This window comes from Zeus faber, assembly GCF_960531495.2.
Source record: "Zeus faber genome assembly, chromosome: 17".
Lineage (NCBI taxonomy): Eukaryota > Metazoa > Chordata > Actinopteri > Zeiformes > Zeidae > Zeus > Zeus faber.
The window spans coordinates 24675789-24700449 of NC_137204.1; the positions used below are offsets into that span (position 1 = coordinate 24675789).

Sequence of the window (24661 nt, forward strand, 5' to 3'; positions counted from 1 at the left end):
TATTTTTTATCTATACGTCCTGTTTGTGGCCCTCTTAGTCAGGAGAATGATGATAAAACCTTCCTACGCCTCACTCCCTCCAGTACTTGCACTTTACAAACGTACCCATCCCAAAAACACAACAGATCACAAAAACCTACATTCAGATATTCTGTACGCGCGTGTGTGCGTGTGTGCGTGTGTGTGTGCGTGCGTGTGTGATTCCACATCCGGAAACTGTGTTTGACAGAGCCGACATGTTCAGGGGAAAACATGCCCGTTCCCCCCGCGCACAGACATAAAACTCACAAACCAAAATATGCATATGAATGATTCATGGCCGGGGCCCATTGAAAACAATACCAGAGTGCTTGGACGCACGCACACACACACACACACACACACACACACACACACACACACACACACACACACACACACACACACACACACACACACACACACACACACACACACACACACACACACACACACACACACACACACACACACACACACACACACCCGCGCCGTTGTCAACAGTGGCCTGTGAAGACTCACAAACAGCTTTTATCTAAAATTGACTCAGTGGTTTCCAGAACAGGCCTCAGATCCTGCCCCCCTCCCCGGTTCCAAACTTATCAACCCCCTCGGAGGCTCGGGCAAGGCTTGGGCGCCACTTGTGGAGTTTTCCAGGCGGAAAATGCGGAGCGCTTGGAGTTTCGGAGCAGGAGAAACCCCGATCCCCGTTGAATTCACTTTGTCTCTGTTTCTGCAGAACGCGAAGCTCTCCAGGCGCCGGGGGTCCAGGCGCGCGCGCACGCACGGACGCACGCACACACACGCACGCACACACCCACACCCAAACGTATCACACACATTTTCAATCCCGAGTCAGCGGATTGGGATTTGATTTGGTGTTGTTCGGGACGATAAGTCACGTTTTTGCATTTTTAATCACTGTCTGTGGGTTTTGGAACGTTTCGACGATTTGATGAGAAAAAGACCATAAAAAAAAAAAAAAAAAAATTTTAATGGCCAAACGACTCCCGCTGAAAGCTACGGCGAGGCACGTATTATTTTCTATCACGGTTACTTATTTTTTCTGTATTTCAAATCTGTTAATTGCGTTTTGGAAAGGAGGAAGCTCCATTTATTTAGCTATTTAGCGTGGGACCAACAAATACGAAAAACACAGCAAAGATACGTCACTTTGAGAACATTCCCGTGGTTGACCATAATTACCGTAGAGATGACTTTCTAATAGTTTAAAAGGAGTTTCTCATCACAATCGTCCGAAAATAGCAACAATTGTATAAAATGTGGGAATCTTATTTTTTTGGTACCGACTCATAAACCGTCTAAAACTGAATGGTCCTGAAGTGCAGGCATCTACAAAAAAAGCAAAGACAGCAACTCCGCTCTTGTATTTAATTGAAATAACTATTCTGTACAATCTTGAGCCGTATATTATTAGTATTAATATTTTATTACTTATTTTAGTTTTACTATTGGACTTTTATTAGTATGTACATATTGAGTATATACATATTTAATGTACAGCCTCCCACTGTTACTGGTACTGTATGCTCCCCCATTGAGCTGCTGCAACGGGGATCCATGAAGTCTCTTATCTCATCCTGTCTACTATCTTTCCCACTGAATTTTATTAACTTGGAAATAATTTATGAGAGTACATAAAAGTTTTTTTTTCCTTGCCAAATGTGTGTGTGTGTGTGTGTGTGTGTGTGTGTGTGTGTGTGTGTGTGTGTGTGGGCGGGCGCCTACTTGTTGAGTTTGGTGATGTAGATCTTGATGTGGCTGAAGTCGGGCCTCTCGGCCGGGTCCTCGGCCCAGCAGCCGTCCATTAGGAAGGTCAGCTCCTCGCAGTGGCAGCTGTTGTCGGTGGTGGGCCGGAAGTAAGGACGCTGGCCGTTACGCACCTTCTGCACGATCTCTGCGGCGGGGGTGGAGAGCGGTGTTCAGGGGGAGAGAGTGGGGGAAGTGGGGGGAGGGGAGGCAGAGCTAGAGGCTAGGGGGCGAACTTCTAGGTGGCGAAGGTTTATCTGGTGGGGTCATCTCACTGGGACTGGGATAAAGTCTGAGACACCGGAGAAGAAATTAATTCTCCGATGAAATACTCAATGTGATACCGTCACACTTTGCAGAAGTTGACTGCACCCGCACGCATGCACAGTGGCCCGACCCACACACACACACACACACACACACACACACACACACACACACACACACACACACACACACACACACACACACACACACACACACACACACACACACACACACACACACGCCCACACACGCCCACACACCTACCACATACCCACTGCATCTGCTGGATATTTTTTACCCAGCAACATTACGGATTCCATGTGGGAAAGTGGCTTAAGAGGCAGACACCGCCACCAAGAATGGAGGCAGCACACGGATGATTCAATTTTTTTACTTTGCTTTTTATTAAATTTTATATTATGACATTATTTTATTTTGTATTTTAAATGCTTATCTTTGTATATAATGCTGGTAAATTTTTATTTTATTTTTTTTCGAAATAATCTCACCGCTCACGATGACATGATGACGGTGGCGGCTGCCGGGCGGTGGTCGTGGAAGTGGAAGTACTTGTGTAATCAGCGTGGAGTGTGAGAGGCTAATCGGCAAGAAGCCATCGGCAGATTCCCAGACCTCCAAGGCGTTTCAAGTGTCGTTCCTTCCTAAATTCACTCGCTCTGATCTCCTGAATGTGGCATCGTCCTCTGATCCCTCACGTGGAGGAATTTAGCGTCTGTTTTACTCACAATGTTGATGGTGTTTCAACTCCATTTATCTTTGACAATAACGCTGAAAACAGTCGTGGGATCAAAAAAATGTTTTTGATTTGTAAAACCTTTATTTATTTATTTATTTATTTATGTTTAGGTTTTCTCAACTCAGAATGTGAATCTCATTTTCTCACCTTCCAGAAATATCGATTTTTACTCATTTAAGCACTGCGATATATTAAAAAATATATATTATAAAATAAATCAAACTTTGCCAAATTTTGACTGATTGTGTAGTCGTATTGTTACTTCTACCTTCTCCAGCGGTTGAAGAAGAACCTTTTTACCACAGTACAATTACACAAATTTAGTCAGGAAAAAGTGAAACTACCACATTGATATTTTAAGAAATTTTTAAGAAAATTTGTACTTGCTTTATGGTGTGATGACGCCAAATCTAAAAATGAGTCTTGAGGATGATTCATTTAATAATTTGTCTTTTAGTAAATGTATTTTGCTTGTTTGAAATACATCTTTTTGTGCAATTTTAGGCGTTTTTGGACCAAACAGCTGTGGGGACTCCCTGGGGGGAACTAGGAACTGGGGAGGTCCCCCGGGAACCAGCTACCTTCAAGGGCTTCTTTTCTGGTCGCGATTGCACCGGCAGGAGGAACTCTGAAGTGACGCTGAAGTGACGTCAGCCAATGGGGTTTCAGCACGAGTTGCATGTTCTATTTACTCCGTAACTTTCATTTATTTCAGCTTATCAGTCCACTAAAATGTGTTTCTGAACACATTTGAGGTGAGGAATACAGTTAGCAATCCAGTTGCTGAATCTTCACTCATATCAGATCTACAAGGCCTCATTTAAAAGTTCCGACTTTCATAAGGCAAGGGCGTTTATTGGGACAGTGCACAGGTATTTTTTGCTTCAATCAATTAACGTCGGAAAATAAAAGAAATGAAATAAATATATGAATATGGCATGGCATGAATAAAGGTATGTGGGCTGGTCCACACCCAGAGAGCTGCGACTAAGGGACCGTGCGCTTTCATCCGGACCAATAACCGTGCACTTACGTCATTGAAGGTTCCTCCTGTGCCGTTAGTCCCTGCCCTGGAGTAGCAGCTAAAAAAGTCAACAACGGCGTTCAAAGAACTACCAACGTTCCTAGTCCCTGAAGTGTAGACACACAAAAAAACGACGGTTCCTCCAAGAGTTCTTAGAACTATGAAAAAGTTCATGCGGTGCGAAAATGCCTTTTGTAAATGTATTCGCTTATTCTTACCCTGATTTTAATGTATTTTATTATTCTACTTTGTATTAAATGCATTTTCAATTTATTGTTTATTGTTATTATCTGATGGCCTTTTTTAAGTAAAAGTAAAGTAAAACACTTTGAATAAGTATGAAAGGTGCTATACAAATAGAGGTTGTTATTATTATTATTATAATTATTATTATTATTAATAATAATTAAACAAAGAAATTGCCTAATGTGCCTTTCCACCGCCGCTTGTCCCACATGGATATGAATTTAGCCGTTGTTCACATGGCCTCGAAAATATACACCTCTTGTTCACCAAATGTAAAAAAAAAAACGAAAAAAAAAACAAGAAAGAAAAAGTGACTGCATGGCACGGCTGAACAACCGTGTTTATGAAAGGAGTCGGTTCAAAGCGTCGCCCATTAGCTGATGCCACGGCCGTCTGGTGCCACGGGACGCCGGTGTTTACCTTTGGGGCTGAGGTCCATGCCTTCCACATAAAACGGTCCGTTCCTGAGGGCGATTTCCTGCAGGATGATGCCAAAGCTGTACACGTCACCCTTCTGGGTTCCTTGTGGGGGGTGGCGGTCGTATATCAGCAGCTCCGGAGCCGTCCACAGCTTCTCTGGGAGTGCAGCACCGCAGGGAGTCAGACACACACACACACACACACATGCGCGAGCGCGCGCGCGCTCGTTGACAGTCTCCCTGTTGGCCAGGACGGGGGGACGTCTCACTTACTTGCATAGAGTGCATGCGAGTCGTCATTTTCGCAGGACGAGCGGAAGCTGGCCAAGCCGTAATCCGTGATTTTCAAAACAAAGCGGCTGTCCACCACGCAATTAGATGACTTCAGATTTCCGTGGCAGCCGATGTAGCTGTTGTGGAGATAGTTCATTCCCTGTTGGAGGAGGAGGAGGAGGGGAGAGTGTCGGCAAGTCGAGCGTGACGGGGGCGCTGATCCTTTTCTCAAGTCGTACGTGAAAACACACAGAGCCCGTCCGTACGGAAAAAGTTTAGCGGCCCGACCTTAAACAAGTGGAAGGATACTGAGCACTTTGTTTGAATGGCATCGCGGCGGAGGGGGGACTTCCCGCCAACGCGCTCCTATTTACGTTGCTGCTCCCGAGGGAGACCTGGGCTACCGAGCCCAACGCTCAATGTTTTGTTGGGACTGAGTGGAGCATCACGACTTTTACCAAAGACGCATGTGTCCATAGATATAGTCACCAGTGTTTTGCATGGAGAGCCGTTTCAACGTTTAATCCATAAAACAAACTAGTCACATTTTAAAACTTACTAGTAATTATATTTTAGTTCCTAAAGTGCTTCCTGTTCCAACAGCTACTAGTAACTATTGTAATGTTGATAGTTAGAATTTGAACATTTTTGTCATTGAACCTGATGGAATCCCATATCCTGGTTTCAGATATGAAATATGAAATATGAAATATATTTGTAAAGAGTAACTAGGAAATGTAACCAATCAATCAACGATGAGCTAATTGATGGATCCCATCCCTGATTTTGAGATATAAATATAAATCCTGAATTTAAAAAAAATGTAATGAGTAACGCAACTGTATTGGAAACGTAGAAGGGTGAAAAGTAAAGACGACCGCTTTGAAACGGAGTGAAGCCAAAGTGTCGAAAACAAAATGTACTTTGGCTTTCGACAAAAAGTACAGAAACTTGAAAAATGTGCGGTAATGAAGTATTTGAACTTCACTACTTTCCATCATTGAGTGTAAACCTCAAATAACTGAAATAATGAGAGTATCAGAAAAAGGGTGTTGGCTGAGTGACGCTCCTTCTGCAGAGCACACGGCAATTCCAACTATCACCTGCCTCTGAGCTCCAGTCATGGAGTAATGAACTCATCTAATTATAATTGGATTCATAAGTGGATTGGCCCTGTCGCCCAGCGTGACAGTAATGTACATCCTGTCGCTCCGCCTGTCACACCATGTACCTTCACTATGTCGTTTATCAGCGAGTAGCGGAACATCCAGTCCAGGTTGATACTCTCGTTCTCCAGGATGTCCTGGAAAAGAAAAAAAAAAAAAGATTGTGAGCAATTTGGGGAACGAGCGCATTCAAATATACTCAAATTAACAGACAGATAGATAACACTTTTTCAGCTCCACTAACACACACACACACACACACACACACACACACACACACACACACACACACACACACACACACACACACACACACACACACACACACACACACACACACACACACACACACACACACACACACACACACACACACACACAATCAGGGGTTACTTCAAGGACGATAATAATGACCCCAGAAAGGGCTGACGTAAGACAGTTACTGGAAATGAAATCCGTTTGCTGCACACGATCCAGGTAGACGACATCCAGATCGAGAAATACCTTTCCACAAGTGTGAAGGATGAATCCCGTGCAGGACGCTTCCCCATCCTTTTTCCATCTCTTCCCTTTTTTCTTTTTGGCAGGGACGCGGGGGCCACAAGCATGTCTACAACACTTTGGTGCCGAGCCAGTAACCAGTTTGTTCCGCCATGTGTTCCTCGGCGCATTGTTACCAAATCACAGCCAAGCGGAGCTGGTCGCAGGCCATGCGTCCAGCCGTTGCAGGCCAAAAATCCCTGGAAACAATAACTCCACGGTTGACTAAAAAAATACTTGCAACTCGTTCCAACGAGAGCCGGTGGTCCGATTCCCATTGTTACCGGGGTTACCCGCCAGTACGAGGACTGACTGACATTGTGCGGCGACATTTCCGATGTGAATACAGTCCGGCACGTCTTCCGCTTCTCAGCATCGGACATGCAGGTGCGTGGCGGCTTGTGGGTGACCCGCGTTGAAGTTACGCTCGCCAACCGTTACGCCGCGTCAAGTTTGTTTTGAGCTCACAATCGGCCGTTGTTTTTACATCCCCACGCTACACAACTCTGCGCGACGCTGTTTGCAGACGCCACTCAGTGCCTTGGGCGGAGATTTGACCCTGATAGCGCTCAAGAGCAACAATGGTGTTACTGTGGGAGCCAGGATTTGGAAAGAAAAATCCTATTTTGGACGGCCGCGATTACATCTGTGACCAGGGCCCGTTGAATGACTCCTAATGACCAGGGTGTATGTGTGTGTGGTTTGGGGGGGCGGGTGGGGTCTCAATTGGAGTACAAGTACAACAACTCCGTACAAAACAGCCTTCGTCCAACATGGAAATTTATTTTTGGCGACAGCGATGTCGCCAGAAGGATCCCGTCAGTGAAGCCAGGCAAACAGGAGGCGTGGCGGCGAGACGGCGCGACGGCGTGCTCACCTGGAGGCTCCCTCGGGGACAGTATTCCGTCACGATGCAGATGTTGGGGGGGTCGACGCAGGCCCCGATGAACCTGGTGAGATGGTTGAACTGAACGTCTCTCATCTAAAAATAGCCAGACAAAAAAAAAAAAAAACACACGCATTGCCGCCGTGAGTGTCACGTCTTTCCAACTTCATTAGCGCACCCCCCCCCCCACGCGCCCAAAAAAAACTCGAGGGAAAGAAGAAGAGGAGGACTGATGGTTCATTTATGGATTTTTCTAATATTCTGCCAGCAGTTCATCAGAATGCCGTGTTTACAGTAGGCCAGTTGGCACAGTGTATTTTCTATGTGTTGAGAAGCATTCCTGTATAGGGCACCTAGTTGACACATGTGCATGTGAATAAATTGCCCTTGGAGGTAATGAATGGGCTAGTGTACTGAGGCGCTACAGCGGGAGAAAAAAAAACCTTGAGGTGTTGAGAGGACGTACTGGCAGTAATATTAGAGCGGCATGGGGCGAAACACGCGCGCGCGAGAAAAAAAAAAAAAAAAAAGGCGCACGGAAAAATGATCACCAATTCCATGCGCGAGTTTTTTTGGTTTTGTTTTCTTTTTACGCGACGCCGTCCATCTTCCAAAAAACAAATCGTATTCAGTGGGAACCTGTTAACGGGAGGGAGACGTCGGTCCCGGGGGCTTGCTCCGAGCGCAAGCGTTAATGAGAGCTCTCCGGAACGGAGCGGTTTTTCTGAGCGCAAAAAGCGAAGCGACAAGGGGTTTCCCGCGTCTTCACCATGAACGGATCGCACGCACGCACGCACACGCACACACACACACACACACACTGTCCAGGTTGTGACTCATGGTAATGATAAGCCGCACACTGGCAGACCCAGTGTAAACCCTCGAGAACTGTGCAAGTCTCAACTGTTTGTTTTACTTTGGATCCACTTGACGGAGAGGCAGGAGGACAGCTGCTCTCACACCAAACTTGAGTTAGCCTACCCTTTGGCCTATATAATTTCCCCTGCTGAACACCAGCAAGAGGAGGAGGAGGAGGAGGAGGAGGAGGCGGCGGCGGGGGCGGCGGAGGAGAAGGAAGAGGAGCGGGAATCGGAGAGGAGGAAGAGGTGGGGGTCAGAGGGAGGAGTGGAAGGAGGCGAGAGGAGCGCGCTGGATGACAAGTGGTTAACTTTCCACTGGCAGGCCCCTCTCTTCCCCATCTGGTTGGGCTTTTTCATGAGCTGTGGCCTAACAGCAGATCAGGCCCCCGGGGCGTCCGAGAAGCTGCCAGCTCAGAGGGCGCGCTCTCCCTCTCTCTCTCTCTCTCTCTCTCTCTCTCTCTCTCTCTCTCTCTCTCTCTCTCTCTCTCATATGCTGCTGTCGACCCACCCAGGGGCCACAAAGGCTTCTAGGTCCACAAAGCTCCCTTCCAGTAACTCCTGAAACTCACATGAAAGGAAGAAAACTTGAGGTAAATTAAGGTAGAGTACACTACATCATATACCACAGTAGTATAGAGTAGACTAGAGTAGTATAGAAAGATTAGAGTAGAGGTAGAGCACTGCAGAGTATAGAGTACAGTAGAGTAGAACAGCGTATAGAGTAGAGTACAGATTAGAGTAGAGAAGACAGAGCACTGCAGAGTACAGAGTAAATTTGAACAGAGTACAGTATAGAGTAGAGTACAGAGTAGAGTAGAGTCAAGCAGTACGGAGTGTAGACTAAAGTAGAGTAGAACAGAGTATAAAGTAGAGTACTAATGGCAGCAGAGTAGAGCAGAGTAGAGTATTGTAGGATAAAGTTCAGAGTAGAGTACAGATGACAGCAGAGAAGAGTAGAATAGACCACCACAGAGCGTAGAGTAGAGTAGAACAGTTTAGAGTAGAGTACAGATTACAGTAGAGTAGAATAGAGCACTACAGAGTTTAGAGTAGAACAAAGTTTAGAGTAGAGTACAGATGACAGCAGAGGAGAGTAGAATAGTTTAGAGAAGAGTACAGATTACAGTAGAGTAGAGTAGAATAGAGCACTAGAGTGTAGAGCTGAGTAGAACAAAGTTTAGAGTAGAGTAGAGTAGAATAGAGCACTACAAAGTGTAGAGTAGAGTAGAACAGAGTTTAGAATAGAGTACAGATGACAGCAGAGTAGAGTAGAGGAGAGTAGAATAGACTTCAGAGTAGAGTACAGATTACAGCAGAGTGCAGTAGAGTAAAAAAAGACCAGAGCAGACTACTGCGTGGAGTAGAGCACGACAGAGCGCGGAGCAGAGCAGAACAGAGTCAAGAGTGCAGCGTACAACAGAGTGAATAAAAGTATGGGAAAGTCACCAAGACCAAAAACGTCGACCACAAGCAGCTATTATGTCCACGGCAACGACTGTAATTCCTCTAAGTTATTGGCTTTGGGTTTTCTCTTTCGCCGATTTGCTGTTTTTCATCCCTTTTCCACATTGGCTCTGTGGCTTCTCCTCCCTCTACTTTCTTATCACTGAGTCGTGAAGAGCGAGTTAACAGGCGGAAGGAGCTCATCTACAGCTGCCGTGATTAACGTCGATGAGGCCCTTTAAGGAAATTAACCCTTTTGTTCCGGAGCCGTGTTTGAAGTAACGAGCGAGTCCCCGCTCTGAGCACGCTTCTAATAACCGGCCGCTCCCTACATTCTGCGGGGGGGTCATTAAGGTCATTAAATCTAGTCATTAAAAACACACATTTTCAGTAAGAGAAGCCATATCAAAACAGGTGAGATCACCCCCCTCTTTTAAAGCTCCCCGTGTTCTTCTTTTCCCCATTTTCTGAGGGGGAAAAAAAAAAAAAACATCCGAAAAACAAGCCGAGGCACAGCGGACGGACGTTCATCAACGTCGGCGTGTTGGTAGTTTTACGCGAGTAACACTTTAACAACCTAACACCTTAACCTCCAAACCCTCCGGTGCATTCGCACATTCATTGGCTTGAAATTAAGTTTGGGGAGGTGAGTACACTGTTTAAAAAGGGCGTGGGGGAGGCGGGGGGAAGCGGATTACCTAAAAAATCCTGTATTTTATTATTTATTATAAATGCACGTGCTCCTCTGCTGTACATGCTGTTTGCGTTGCTAGTGGCGGGGCCCGCCGCACACCGATCGACCTCGTGAAAGAAGAGGAAGGCAGCAGCGGCGAATTTGCAGAAGCAGCCTGCTGCGATCCGCAAACCGTCGGTATGGATGGACTGCCTCAGCCTCGGATGGAAGAATATCCCAAAAATAAAAAAAACAGTTGATCAGAAGAAGGAAAACCTTTGAGAGGAGAAAGCGACCGCCCGGAGGCCCGCCTCACGCCGGATCCACCATCACATCCGACGGCTGGATCCCGCGATAACCTTTCGCGCGCACCTATTCTCCGTAGCAATGAATGGACTGACGCTTTCGTCGTTGTTGTTTGTTGGATTCGGTGTAAAGCCAGCACGAGAGAGAAAATGAGCATGAACCACAAATGGCGGAAAAAAGAAAATCCCTGTTGCAGTTTGGAACGGAATTCTGGGACTTGTGGTGTAATCCGCCTGGCGCGGGCGGCGTTGTGTATTGACACTTCAAAGTCTTTTCCTCGACAGACCCTGATGTTGGCTCCACCCGGGGGCAAAAAGCTTCATGTATTTTCTGTCCGTCGGGTTTCGTCTTGGTCGAGAAAAATAAAATCTCTGCGGACAACAGAGGCCGACTGAAACGTGATACGTTTTGTTCAGCAAGACAGTTTCCTCAAGTCAACCCCACCTTTATTATTATCATGGAAGCAGAGCAAACAACTCTGCGGCGTCTTAGCTCCCCGTCCAGGATGCTGAGTGGCAGTAACAACGGCACCAATCATTATTGAAGCTCCCTCCTGAAGGCTGATGTCACGCTCCGATGAACTACACCACCCAAGATCAAACCGGCCCGGAAACACACGCTTCCCCCCCGAAAAAATGTACCGCTCTTTAGTCGTTTTTTAATTTGGGGGCGGACACAGGGACGAATCCACAGAGACACCGTGGATTCCCACACTGATTGGCACAGCAGGCTGCAGCACCGACGAAGAACCGAAAACCTCTGATACAGGCGGACGTGTGATGAAAATATAGTTGACGATTAACCAGCAACACAAATAATTGCAATTAACAATTTTACTGTGTTTTTTGCTAATTTCATAAATAGAATGCATTATATATATTATTATATTAAATAGTATATACATATAAAATACATAATATACTATAATACATATCATAATAATATAATATAATATTATATTATATAGTATAATAATAATAATAATAATAATAATAATAATATTAATAATAATAATAATAATAATAATATATTATATAATACTTGTATAGCTAGAGTTCCCCCTCTCCCTGCGTCACGTGCGACCGAAAGGTTTCGGAAATGAAGGAGACGGGTGAAGTATCGATCAGAGGACGACAGGCGGCTGGACGGGGAATATAACCGAGGGGCCGGAATGAAAAAAAAGTCGACCGGGGGCCAAAACCAAACAGGGGCCGGGCCTCGGAGCGCAAAGCGCGCTCAGACGTGTACTCACGTGTTTGAGCTCAAACAGCACTTGTCTGGTCAGCTCCAAGCGCTTTGTGTTGACGTGCTTGATGGCCACCAGGTTCCCCTGCATGAAAAGAGCGGGAGAAAAACCATCAAACGTAGCAGGGAAATAGCAGGGACTCCGTCCTATCGCCACTGAAGAGTCCTTCGTTGGGCCCGCTCTATCCAGAAAGTCAAATCTTTTATTTCAAAGGTTTGTTTGAAGCTCACTCTGGTGCATTTCCCTTTAAATTGTGCATTTTCTTTGTATAAAATAAATAATGCGATAAAGTGAGATACATGCATTTGGGGTTGGATGAGACAGAATTAAAGTAATTCTGATTCTGAAACGTCAACAATGAGTGTTCAATTTGCGAGCGCTTCAATTTGTGGCGCATCTATTTTTTTTAGGCTCAAATGAAAAAATTGGGAAATTGGGGTGCAAATTGGAGGTCAAAAATCATTACATATTGAAGCAAAATTTTGATTAAGTTGATCCATTATTTTTAGGGGGAAAACAAATCAACAGTGGATTTTAATGAGTTAAATCAGAGTCCGTGGAAATAAATTGGGGAAGCGGCTCGGTGGCGGTGCAGACCGCAGGTACATTTCCGGATTTTTTTTGCCGGCGACCGAGGATCAACTACTCTGTCCGTCACTTTGATGGTTGAAAAAAAATCGGTAAATCCACAAGGGGGGGGGGGGGGGGGGGGGGAGACACAGGGACAAATCCACAGAGACACCGTGGATTCCCACACTGATTGGCACAGCAGGCTGCAGTACCGACTGAAGAACTGAAAACCTCTGATACAGGCGGACGTGTGATGAAAATATAGTTGACGATTAACCAGCAACACAAATAATTGCAATTAACAATTTTACTGTGTTTTTTTGCTAATTTCATAAATATAATGCATTATATATATTATTATATTAAATATTATATACATATAAAATACATAATATATTATAATATATATTAATATTATATATTAGACAATAATAATAAAATGTAATATAATTTAATATAATATAATATAATATAATATAATATAATATAATATAATATAATATAATATAATAAAACATTTTTATAATAGTGTGATAGTACACATAAAGAAGAGCCATTTACTGACAGTAACGTTTGGCTGATAACATTCTGGTTAATACAGTTGATTTTCCTCAACCCAACTGATATAGTAAATGCACCTAATTCCCATTCTGTTTATTCCAACAATTCTAACAACGGTTTAAAATTTCCCATAAAAATAACAATTTTGGAATTATTCTTCACCAACAATAATCAACACTTGATTAACACTTATGTGTGAACGTCTTCTGTGTCTAAATTCCTCTGAACATCTTCAAAGCTCATAAAAGCTTCGTATTTGGCAAGAGACAAAATGTAATTCATACTTAGGGACAGCGAGTACCCTGTGCCATTACTCACGGATTTGTGAATCACAGACCGTATCTGCGGTGTGTGAAAAATACATTGGCGTTTTGGTGGTGGCGGCGGCGGGGGTGGGGGGCATGGTTTAAACATTTTTTTCCATTTACTCCCGGTTTTCAATGACAAACAGTGAGGCTGTGTTTGGGGTAAGTGCACTGAGTACACGCTGATGAAAGCAAACAGGCGCTGACGACCGACTCCATTAGTCAGACTGTGGACTAAACACACCTATTAGTGCTGCGCCCGTTCCAAACATGGCCGAACGGGCTGCATTGCAGGGGTGGGGGGCGCCGACGCCGAAAGCATCACCAAAATGGATTCTGGCGTCGATAGGATCGATCACCAAAACAGGGGCCGGTTCGGTTTCACCAGATGGGTGAAAAGGGATCGACGCGCGACGCACCGTTTCTCCAAACAAAACCGACGATAACAGTTCGTTTTGGGGGGGGGGGGGGGGGCGCGATTCCGGCCCGCCCCCTGTGTCGGAACGGGCTGCACTGCGGTTGTGAGGGACTCAGTTGCAGCGTCCTGAAGCCCCGCCCCCCAGCCGCTGCTGTTGCGTAGAGCCGAGCGGCTCGCTGTTCCTGAAGCCCCGCCCACCCCCCCCCCCTGCTGTTTGTTCAAGGTTTATCAATATGACACGTGTCGAGCGTCCAAACTGCACCAAACTGCACCAAACTGGACACTGCACGTCCTTGGCTCCCCGGCGATCAGAGATAATCGACGGACATAGGAACGAGATTCCTTCCTTGATGCCCATATTTATTTTGACGTGTTTATTTCTTTTCTAGGTTTATTCTCTCCTGATTTGTTTGTTTTCTGACACGCTTCCTCCTCACCAGCACTCTGCCGTTCATATGAAGAGAAGCGCATCAACGCGGATACAGCAGCAACAAGTCGACGTTCACTCCAATCCACTGCCGGCGCCCGCCCACTCCTTCTCCCTCTCTCGCCCTCCTTCTCTCCCTCTGACTCCTCTCTCTCTCTCCCTCCCTCCTTCTTTCCCTCGACCGCCTTCCTTCTCTCGCTCTCTCTCTCCCCCTCCTTCTCTCTGTTTCTCTCTACCGCCCTCCTCTCTCTCTCTTCACTCCCTCCTGTCCATCTCTCTCCTGTCTATCACTGTCTTTTTCACTCTCTTTCTTTGCTCTCTCTCTCTCTCTCTCTCTTTCTTTACTCCCTCCTTCTCTCTTCCTCGCTCACCCTCCTGCTCTTTCTCCTCCCTACCTCCTCCTCTTTATCCTCTCTCTCCCTCCTCCTCCGTATCCTCTCTATCTCCCTTCTTCTTTCTCTTCCTTCTCTTTCTCCTCTCTCCCTCCTCCTCTTTCTCTTCTCTCCCGCCTCCTCTTTCTCCTCTCTCTCCCTTCTTCTCTTTCGCCTTCTCTTTCTCCTCTCTCGCTCATCACTCCTTTCTCCACTCTCTCCCTCTTTGTCCTTCTCTCTCCTTTCTCTTTATTCACTCCCTCTCTCATCACCCTCCCCCTCTCCTCTCTCTACCCTTTTTTCGCCTCTACACCCCTCTGTCTCCCCCCCTCGCTCCTTTACTCTCTCTCCCACGTTCCTTATCCCCTCGCTTCTTTACTTACTCTCTCTCTCCCTCCCCCTCTCTCGCTCCTCTTTCATGTTCTTTATCCTCTCACTCCTTTTCTTACTCCCTCCCTCCCTCCCTCCCTCCCTCGGCATCAGAAGATACCACGTGTGTCAAATAAAGGTGTTTTAAAAACTCAAACACTCTCTTTAGCTCCCTCTCTCTCTCCCGTCTCCTTCGCTCTCCCTCGCTCTCTTTCCCTCCCTCCCTCTCTCTCTCTCTCTCTCTCTCTCTCTCTCTCTCTCTCTCTCTCCCTCCCTCCCTCCCTCCCTCCCTCCCTCCCACTTCTCTTCGGCTCCTCTGCTTCCTGTGCTGGTGTGCACATGTGTGGGTGGAAAAGGGAGCGCGCAGGAGTTGAAAATGTCAGAACTCGCTAAGCCTTACCTTAAAATAGCCCGTTTTTGCAAATAGCTGATATTTTCCATGGGCGGTTATCAGGGAGCCGTAGCTGGAGCCTCTCTGCAAAAGGTGGAGGGAAGGAAAACACCGGTTAAGACACCGACGACCAGAAGACGCCGCGCCTCGGCCGCCGCAACGCGGCAGGGAGAGCCGGAGGACTGTTGTGTACGAAAAATAATTAGGCAATCACATCCACGTCCGACGAAGCCATTATCCGCGGCGTCTGATTGCCCGGGGTTTATCTCTCACCTACGTCTTTTTTTCCCTTTATTTTATTTATATATTTTATTTTTTATATAATAACACGGCAGAGTCCTTGGGCAGATATCTGCAGTGCGAATAGAAAGGGAATCGAAACGAAGTGGGCGCACTCCACGCAGACAGTCAGACGCGTCGACACATTTGTATAGAATGCAAATACTGGCAACGCACACGGCACGCTGGAAAATACATCGGCCTGGAAAATTGCTCTGTTTTCCACAGTCTTTTCCCGGGAATTGGGATGAAAACCAGTAATGAAAAAGGTGTGTGCGTGTGCCATCATGAACGCTTGCACGTGTGTGTGGGTATGTGCGTGCATGCGTGTGTGCGTGCACGTGTGTGCGCGCGCGCGCGCGCTTGGGTGAATGTTTTTAACGTGTGTGTGTGGGTGTGCGCCTCTCAAGACGCAGTCCAAGAGAGACAGACAACACAATCTGATACTTGGAGAACGTGATGAGGTATTATATGTGTGAGGAGCGCGGCCAGCCCCGAGCTTATTTTAACAATCATTTAATATGTGTCTGCCACCGCAAACCCAGCCACCTTCAATAAACCACTGGGAAGGATGTCAAGAATGCGTAAACTAACAAAGCATTTTGGAAGGTCTTCCTCTGCTGGCTCGCGTTTTTTCCCTTTCCTCTCCTTCCCGTCTTCCCTCCGCCGTCTCATCCTTTTTTCCCTTTCTCGAAACCGAAATTCCGACGCGCAGAGCCCCTGCGACTCGAAGGTTTTTCGAGCGTTTAAAAAAAAATAATAATAAGAATTTGCAATTTAGATTTTTTTCGTTGCGGTTGCTATTTTTACAGCCGTGACTCCACAAGTGGCACCGGAGAGGCTGATGTTCGTTCCGAGCGCTCTGATTATGAATGAGAGCGAGTCTTTCCCGCTGGCAGGGGCAGCGTTGCGCCCTGCCAGCGCGACAACAACTCGCTAATCACGGAGCGGAGCCCGCGCCAGCGCTACTGACGGAGCAACAACAAGCTCTGAGCTCCAAATGATGAAGAAATGCTTTGGACGCCGCCAACAAATGACGGCATGAGGTCATTAGGTGTGACCAACGACTGTTACAGTTTGTGGGTTTAAAAAACAGGGGGTTCGTTCTGGCGCTCCTGAATGAAATTCAAGGACTTTTAAGCTCTACTTTTCCAAGCCCCATTTGTTGCATTGTCAAGGACATCACACAAAAAGAAAATATGATGCATTTTCGATACAGTAGTGGTATGAGACGGAGATTACGTTATATCTTTATTAATAAAAATCACATCAAAAATGCATAATTTTTCTTTTTTGCATGAAGTCCTTGAAAATGTAACAAATGGTGCTTGAAAAAGTAAAGCATGGTCTATTACAGTATTTGGATTACGTTTACATTTCCCTGGTATCATCTATGTTGACAAAGCAATTACGGAAAATGTTCATTACGTTACGATTTAAATTTCAACAGAACCAGGGGGAATATCACAGGTTTTGAATGATTGCGTATTTTTTCAAGGAATTTTTAAGCACATCAGCACAAAATAAACTATTTTCAAAGTATTCCAGCACTTACATTTCTGAGGCCGAAATTCAAGCACTTCAAGCACCTCAGGGACCCAGTAAGTACCCTGTATTTTTTTTTAACATCCTTAACCGTCTGGATTAATTTTTTTTTTTCATATCTCACCTGGACAATCAATGTGTTATGGTCTGTTACCTGTTCTCTTTTTTTTGTCCGAATAAATTATTAAATTGTTCTTTAGAATAATATTTATTCGGGTGGCTCTCAACTGGTAGGTCCAGATCCAAAACTGAGTCGCGTGTCCATTTGGACTGGATTACGGCGTGTCCTGTATATACGTCCACTTCTCCAAAACTCTATACAAAGTCTTCCCATTAGATCCGATGCTGTGCTTTTATTCTGAAAAACCGTTACCAAATGTGGTGCATAGCCTTCCTGACTTAATATCACTCACGTCCCAAGATCGCAGAGTTAAAAATAAATAATAATAATAATCATGAATTTAGATGCAGGCATCAACGCACGGGGTCCAGTTTAGTTGTGTTAGGTACGTTTTACAGTTTTCCGGGTTCTCAAAAACGCAGCACAATTTTCCGAGTTTACATTGAACGACCGCATCGGCTCCACCGGTCCGTCTTCTCCTGGTTCGCCGTCTACACGGTGAACGGAATGCGTTTTGTTTTGTTTTTTTTACAAAAAGGGCAAAACAGATAAAATATCAAACTAAAAGCCCTGTTAACGTCAGGCAGGTAAGACACACACACACACACACACACACACACACACACACACACACACACACACACACACACACACACACACACACACACACACACACACACACACACACACACACACACACACACACACACACACACTTACACACAGGGGGGTGCGTGTGTGTGTGTGTCAACTCACTGTCAGAGCAGAGACAGCGAGCCCATGGCACCCGGCACCGGATAATAAATGGATTTCTGGCGTTAAAAATTTTTTTTGGGGGGGGCTGGCCGGCTGATGCATAAATACAAAAATCCCTGTGGTCCTAGAGACATCTCGGGGAAGATCTCTCTGTTCTTCGTCCCAAACACATTTTCCTACCGTCCTGGGGACGGTGGGACGCTGTTACTCTCGACCCCCGCTCGGCTTGTCTGTCTTCGCGGGTTGTCTGTGAGCGCAGTGCGGTCTAAGCGGCTGGGGCGAGTCGCTGGACGGGAACGACTTCCGAGAGACCAAGCTGGGACTTATATAACCTGGAGGAGGACTGCTACTAAAAGACACATCTTGCCTGAATAACACTGAGATCAAAAATTTAAAAAAAACGCAGAGCAACAACAATAGGGATATGGCTTGTCACTCCGACCGTGCTCCGTGATCCTCAACATTTTCAAGGAACCTCAATTTGATACGCCGTTAGGCCAGAGACCCCGTTTCATAACATTTTGTCTCCGACAGCCCAATCGGAGATATGTTTTACGGTTGAGAGATAGACAGAGGGATATGATTGAGTCCAGACTTCCAGACCTGTCTACACTCAGTATCCAAACAGTCATCGTTGTACATTGTCTAACGGTGCCAACGTCTTGCAAAAGCCATAAAGTTGAAGTCGAACCTTTTTTATCATTTTTGCCGGGGACCCCCTGGAACCTCTTAAAAGACAACCCCCACTTGGAGGCCCTCCCCTACAACCCCACGTTGAGAACCACCGTTCTCCTCGGGGCGCTTCTTTGTCATTTTGTACTTCCAGCGACACATGCGACAGAGATGCGGTACGAACGTGTCGCGGGCACGGGCCCCCGCGGCGAAGTGCACCTGCGAGAGGGTGAGTCGGCTGCCGGCTCTCTTGTGGTATTTGTTGGGGCTCTCGAATTGCAGGTCCTCCCAGCGTATCCTCCACAGCATTCCGGCCAGCTCCTTCTCCAGCTTCAGCTTCCTTCAAAAAGGAGAAAAAAATAAAGAAAAGCAAGGGGCGGTGTAACCGATGGGGAACCATGATGAGAAGGCAAAAAGAGAAACCTCAGCGCCGGACGGACGTCGCGGCCTGATGGCTTCGACAGCTGCCACATCTGTTTGAATTCACCCCTCCACAGAACCTCCACGGAAACAACCGACGCTCCCCCCCCTGTAGACCTGGGCTGGCTGTTATCAGACCAACATAATAAAGCGCGGTCTTGATTACGAAAATGTTTTGTTTTTGAAAGAACGCTATGTTTTGACCCCGACAGGGATAATTATTCCGTTCTCGCTCAATTACATTTGATCTTCATCTCTCCCAGTGGTATTTCCGGAGATTACGCTCCTAAATGTTATTAAATATGTTCGGCGGTGGCATGTGCCACCCCTCCCCGCCCCCTCCTCGGCATTTTGCTTTGACGCAAATATCCAACTAGAGCAGAAAAACATGACAAGGTGGAAGGCGTTACACAATTACAAACACCATAACCGATCAGATACCTGCGCGCCGGGGGAGTCTAATGAGTTCCAGGTATTCCACGTCTCTGACATGTTTTGAGCGTTGTGTGGGAGACAACGGTGGAGCGCGTGTGGGGGGGGGGGGGGCATCACATCTGGAGCAGATCTCCCGGAACCGCCGTTCCTTAACTTAATTCGCCAGATTTATCGGAAAAGCAGGGTTTTTAAAAGCGGAGCGGGGATTCTTTAACCTCAAAATCGCCCGCTCGGGCGAACGGTCGAAGAGGTTTTCTCGATCGCCGGAGATGTTGAGACGTCGGAGGTAATTCGTTTTTTTTTGGGGGGAATTCGTTTTGGTATTCGCGAGGAAGGAGTAGCGGCACATTCCGGGCCCGGGCTGAAAGGTGTAAAACACTTCCAGATGGCTGCAGGAAATTATTGCAGCGTTTGCATATCACCATGTTTTACCCTTTTGCTGAACCACCCTGGCTGGCCCCAAAAGTCTCTCGCTCTCGTTCCCTCTCTCTCTCGCGCTCATTTTCATCCCCTCCTTTCTCTCAGATTTTGGAGTTTCTGACTGGCAGGACGTCGGAGCTTGTTTGTGTCGGTAAATACGCCGGACCGCGCGCCAGCACGGGGATGGAAATGTCACATCACATGACCTCCGACTGCAGGAAACACTAGTAAAACCACCAGTAAACCCCACCCCCCACACACCCCCCCATCCACACACAAACAAAAACATTAACATGCACAGATACACACACATTAACACACGTAAGTAGACATAGACACATACACACACACACACACGTATAAACAGACATACATTAACATGCACACACGCACATATGCAAGCATACACACATGTACACACATGCAAAATTACACAAATATACACACATACGCATGCACAATCACACACAGATATACGCACATATGCACACCTACAAACACACATGCACACACAAAGAAACACACACAAAACATACACACATATACAGTACAGACATGCACACAAACACACACACAAGTTTACGAACCTACTAACGTACACACATGTACACACACACACACATAAAAACATGTATCCAAACTCACACGCACGCACACACACACACACACACACACACACACACACACCTCCTCCCTCTAAGAGGAGGTATTTTTCTATTTAAAGCTCCTGGCAGCCCGTGCAGCAGAGTGTTGGGGCTCCACACTGGGGCTATTGTTTCATGTGACTCGCTGTGTTGGACCCAGCCCTCCATTAAAACAACAGAGCCACGCCGCCCTGCTCCACATCCCGCGCTCCAGACTCCCCAAATCCACCCAGTCAATCTTCATTAAAGCAGCGGGGCCGGCCCGTCCAAGAGGTTAAATCAATTACGTGCGGTGGGAACATATGAAAGGGAGTTCTTCCATAGATTTTGACAACCAGCAAGTATTATTCAATTTGGATAAAGTCAGCCTTTGCGGAAACAGAGGTATTTCCCCCGTCAATGCAGCGGATTTAAAGAAGCAGTCATTTCAAGATGCCGCTTTTAATTGTTTTTTTTTATTATTAGAACATTATTCTCTGACAGTCGTTTACATTTTTTACCAAGTTAATCATTGATTTCTTCCTATAAGGTCTCTCTATACAAGGTCTCTGAATAAGGTTAGCACCTTTTCAAAATCAAAATCACACTGGTCAGATTTATACAATTTTATACAGTAGCCTATAAAAATATCGCTTTCTGTCTCAAACTGGTCATGTGTTAGAAGAAGTCCCTCCGGCGAATTTGGATTCTGGCGATGGCAACAATTTATTTCAATTCAACCTATTTGCGAGAACTTGCAATTTTGCGAAACCGTCGAGCATTTCTGCCTTAAATAGCCAAAATAAATCAATCAATACTTGTCGCCCCATCCCCGAGAAGCCAGAGCCCTCATACATATTTTATCATTATTACTGTTGTACGTTGAATTGAAAGATTATTTTACAGACTAATTATTGTGATTGTGGCTCATTATTAAGCAGAAGCAGACAATTTTACTTTTGTAACTTTGAGCCCATGGTTCCTTATGTTTAGTCAATGGAAAAAAATAGATGAGAAAACATTTACAGCTGATTTCGGGCTCGATTATCATTGGAAATTCCACAACTTTCTTCATCGGTAGTAGTTAAAGAAAATATTTTCTTGATGTGTCTTGAGATATCGGCTGATTCCCATAATTTTACTGCAAAGAAAATCCCATAGAGGTTTGCAAATTATATCGCGGGTTTTGATAAAAGCCGCTGAAAAATCCAGCATTTTGGGTTGCAAAACACCAGGAGGGACTGATAAACAAATGAGGAGCAACAGAGCAGCCACAGGTCCTCGTATGTCAACATTATAATTTGTTATTAAATTGTTTTCAAATTATAATTATTCTTCGACTCCATCGGTGGTTCTTCTTTTATTTATGATCTGGCAAAACAAGAAGGGATTGATCAACACGTGGCCTCAAGAAAAAGAAAAAAAAAAAACACATTCACACGTATCTTTAACTTTGAACTGAAGATTGAGTTTCATTTTGGAAAAAGAAGATCTAGAAAATGGTTGAGAAATATTGGAATAAAAAAATAAAAATAAAAATATATTTATATTTATTTATTAAACTTACCAAGGTGGCGAGACAATACCTCTGTCCATGCTGCGTTTCATCGACTTTAGAGCGCTGTGAAACACAACATGTCAGCGTCTTTTCATGTATTCATCTCTTACTTATTTGGAAAAGGGCCATGCACATTAAAAAACTTAACAATTCAAATAAACTGCGTGAAAATTAATTACCTCAGACGGGGCGGCCATTTTCCTCCCGCTATTCCTCCAACCACGTTCCACTCTGATTGGCTGGTAATTAACACCCTTTTTGTGTTGCTATTCAGTTTTACAAAGTGAGATCATACTGCCGGTATAAATTGTTAGTGTTAGAAACAATTACGGCTGCCAAAAAAATGCTTCCAGTGGGTACATTAGTAGCGCACTCTAGTCACTAATATATATATATATATATATATATATATATATATAAATTAAATAAAACCACAACTTTATTTGTTCTGATTCCTCACACATGTACCTGGTTGAATTTTGATTGATCTCGTCGCTTTGGACAAAAGCGTCTGCTAAGTAAATAAATATAAATATATATGTACAGTATGTCTACGCTGAGCCGCCTGTCACATCAGAGCTTAATATATTCCTTTCAAGAAAGATGAATGAGGAGAAAATAGAAAGCCAATTTTCTCGTGTTGCACACAGATTCGTCCATGGCGATAACCGGGACGCAGAAACCCTTAATTGCTCTGGGCATACGTGATTCAGTATTTGCATAATTAAAGTGGGGGCCCATCTGATACCCATAATTACTGCCACAAAAATGTAACCTGTGACACTTGTGGCCTTACTATAATTTTGGTTGATGAACACGGTTTTCGAGCCGAATGCTCTGAGCGCAACGTGCTCTCATACGAAAGTTACAGCCAATTATTATTATAATTATTATTATTACTTTTTTTTAGGTTCACAAGTTCATGAGAGTGTGCCAGTCCAGGGCGACAACAGTTACACACCCAATTACGCGTTAATATCATTATGAACATTACAGCAGCGAAACACAGCTCCATCACACATTACACACAAACAGGAAACTCAGATTGCAATTAAAGACCTAAAGCACATAGATATATATATCGACATACACCGTTTCATGTAAATTAGGGCTGGAGTGAGATGATAATATCAAATCATTAAATGTAAGTTATGTAACCGCTTCAATTAAAAACCACCACCATCATAAATGAAATATTAAATTTCTGTATCTGACCAAATTTGTGCCGTGAAATATTCCTGCAGTGCGCGTCAGACGGACGGATGGAAGTGAAAATCCGGTCCCAACTCTCAATTATGCATAAAGTTCCTGGCGCCCCATCGCAGGGCTGAGAAACTCACCTGTAGATGAGGAAGCTGGAGATCCCAAATATGATGAGCGCCAAGCCGGAGCCCACAGCTACGATGCCCAGCACGGGCAGCTGACCTGGGGACAGGAAACAGGAAAAAAAAACAAACAAACAAACAAACAAACAAAAAAACATACAAGTTTTCCGTGACCTTTCAATCGACACAAACCCGTGTTCAAGCGATCAATGGCCCATGGTTTTCAACCATGACATGTAACAAGCCTTTTCTAGAATACACTGAATATAAATAATTTTTAACTCAACAACATTTGGCAAACAATAACAATCAGTTACAGATACCTTATATCATTTCCAATTTTTTCCATGGTTCTCAAACTTTTTTTTAGTAGTGTCAGATTTTCTACCCCCTACACCAGCACAAAACATTTTTGGGAGAAAAAACCCCCATAAATGACGGAGTGTATGTGCGTGGTATGTGGCAGTGTTAGGTTAAGTTCACTTAACATGAACATTAAAAGGATGGAGCAGATACTTACGATTGATGATATGCTCATTAAAAAAAGCTTGCATGGAAAATATGTGGTAAAGCAAAGAAGTAGGCTATCAAACCGTGCACGTATACAGATTACATTAACCAAGGATTTTTTTTTTTTTACGTTATATACAACCGATATTTTTGTAAGTAAAAGCAAGTTTATAAGCAACACATTTTTGGAATTGTTTTGGGAGTACCCCCAGCAGTACCAGAAATTACCCCTAGGGGTATGAGTACCCCCCCCATTTGAGAACCGCTGAATTGGACTACAGCAATGATGTGTTACCAGGCTTGTTACCGTTACACACACAGTGCTGGTGCTGCACCGCTGCATAACCTCCGTCAACCCTGTCACCCTGGCACATCCTCTGAGGACCGGCACACATCGGTTGTCGTAATATCGCGATTAAGTGAAGTGTTGTGTTTAAGGCTGCAGTACTGTAAAGTAATGCCGTTTTCTAAACTCCTTCGACTGTACTAGCCCATTGTCAATGACATTTATTGTGTGTAAATATCTTATGCTACAGGCACCAAAAGTCATAGAAAGATATCGCCAAATCGAGAAATATCGCCAAACTACCGTTGTCGAGGAATTTGTCAAAAAGATTTCGGTAAATTTGATGCGGTAGATATCGACGGGTCCTGCGTCTGACGCTCATCAACTGTTTCGCGCATCTCATTT

At 45.0% G+C, this 24661-nt stretch overlaps 1 protein-coding gene across 1 annotated transcript in view; it reads right to left on the reverse strand.

Moving 5' to 3' along the window:
* npr2 (natriuretic peptide receptor 2) overlaps positions 1-24661 on the reverse strand; it is a 65348-nt gene that overhangs the window by 15069 nt on the left and 25618 nt on the right. The window contains exons 7-15 of the mRNA XM_080017549.1: positions 23476-23560; positions 18899-19019; positions 15316-15390; positions 11901-11978; positions 7358-7462; positions 6006-6077; positions 4775-4934; positions 4503-4658; positions 1768-1936 (exon numbers count right to left, since the gene is read on the reverse strand). Coding sequence (XP_079873675.1) covers positions 1768-1936; positions 4503-4658; positions 4775-4934; positions 6006-6077; positions 7358-7462; positions 11901-11978; positions 15316-15390; positions 18899-19019; positions 23476-23560 — 1021 coding nt within the window. The remainder of the gene's footprint in view (positions 1-1767; positions 1937-4502; positions 4659-4774; positions 4935-6005; positions 6078-7357; positions 7463-11900; positions 11979-15315; positions 15391-18898; positions 19020-23475; positions 23561-24661) is intronic.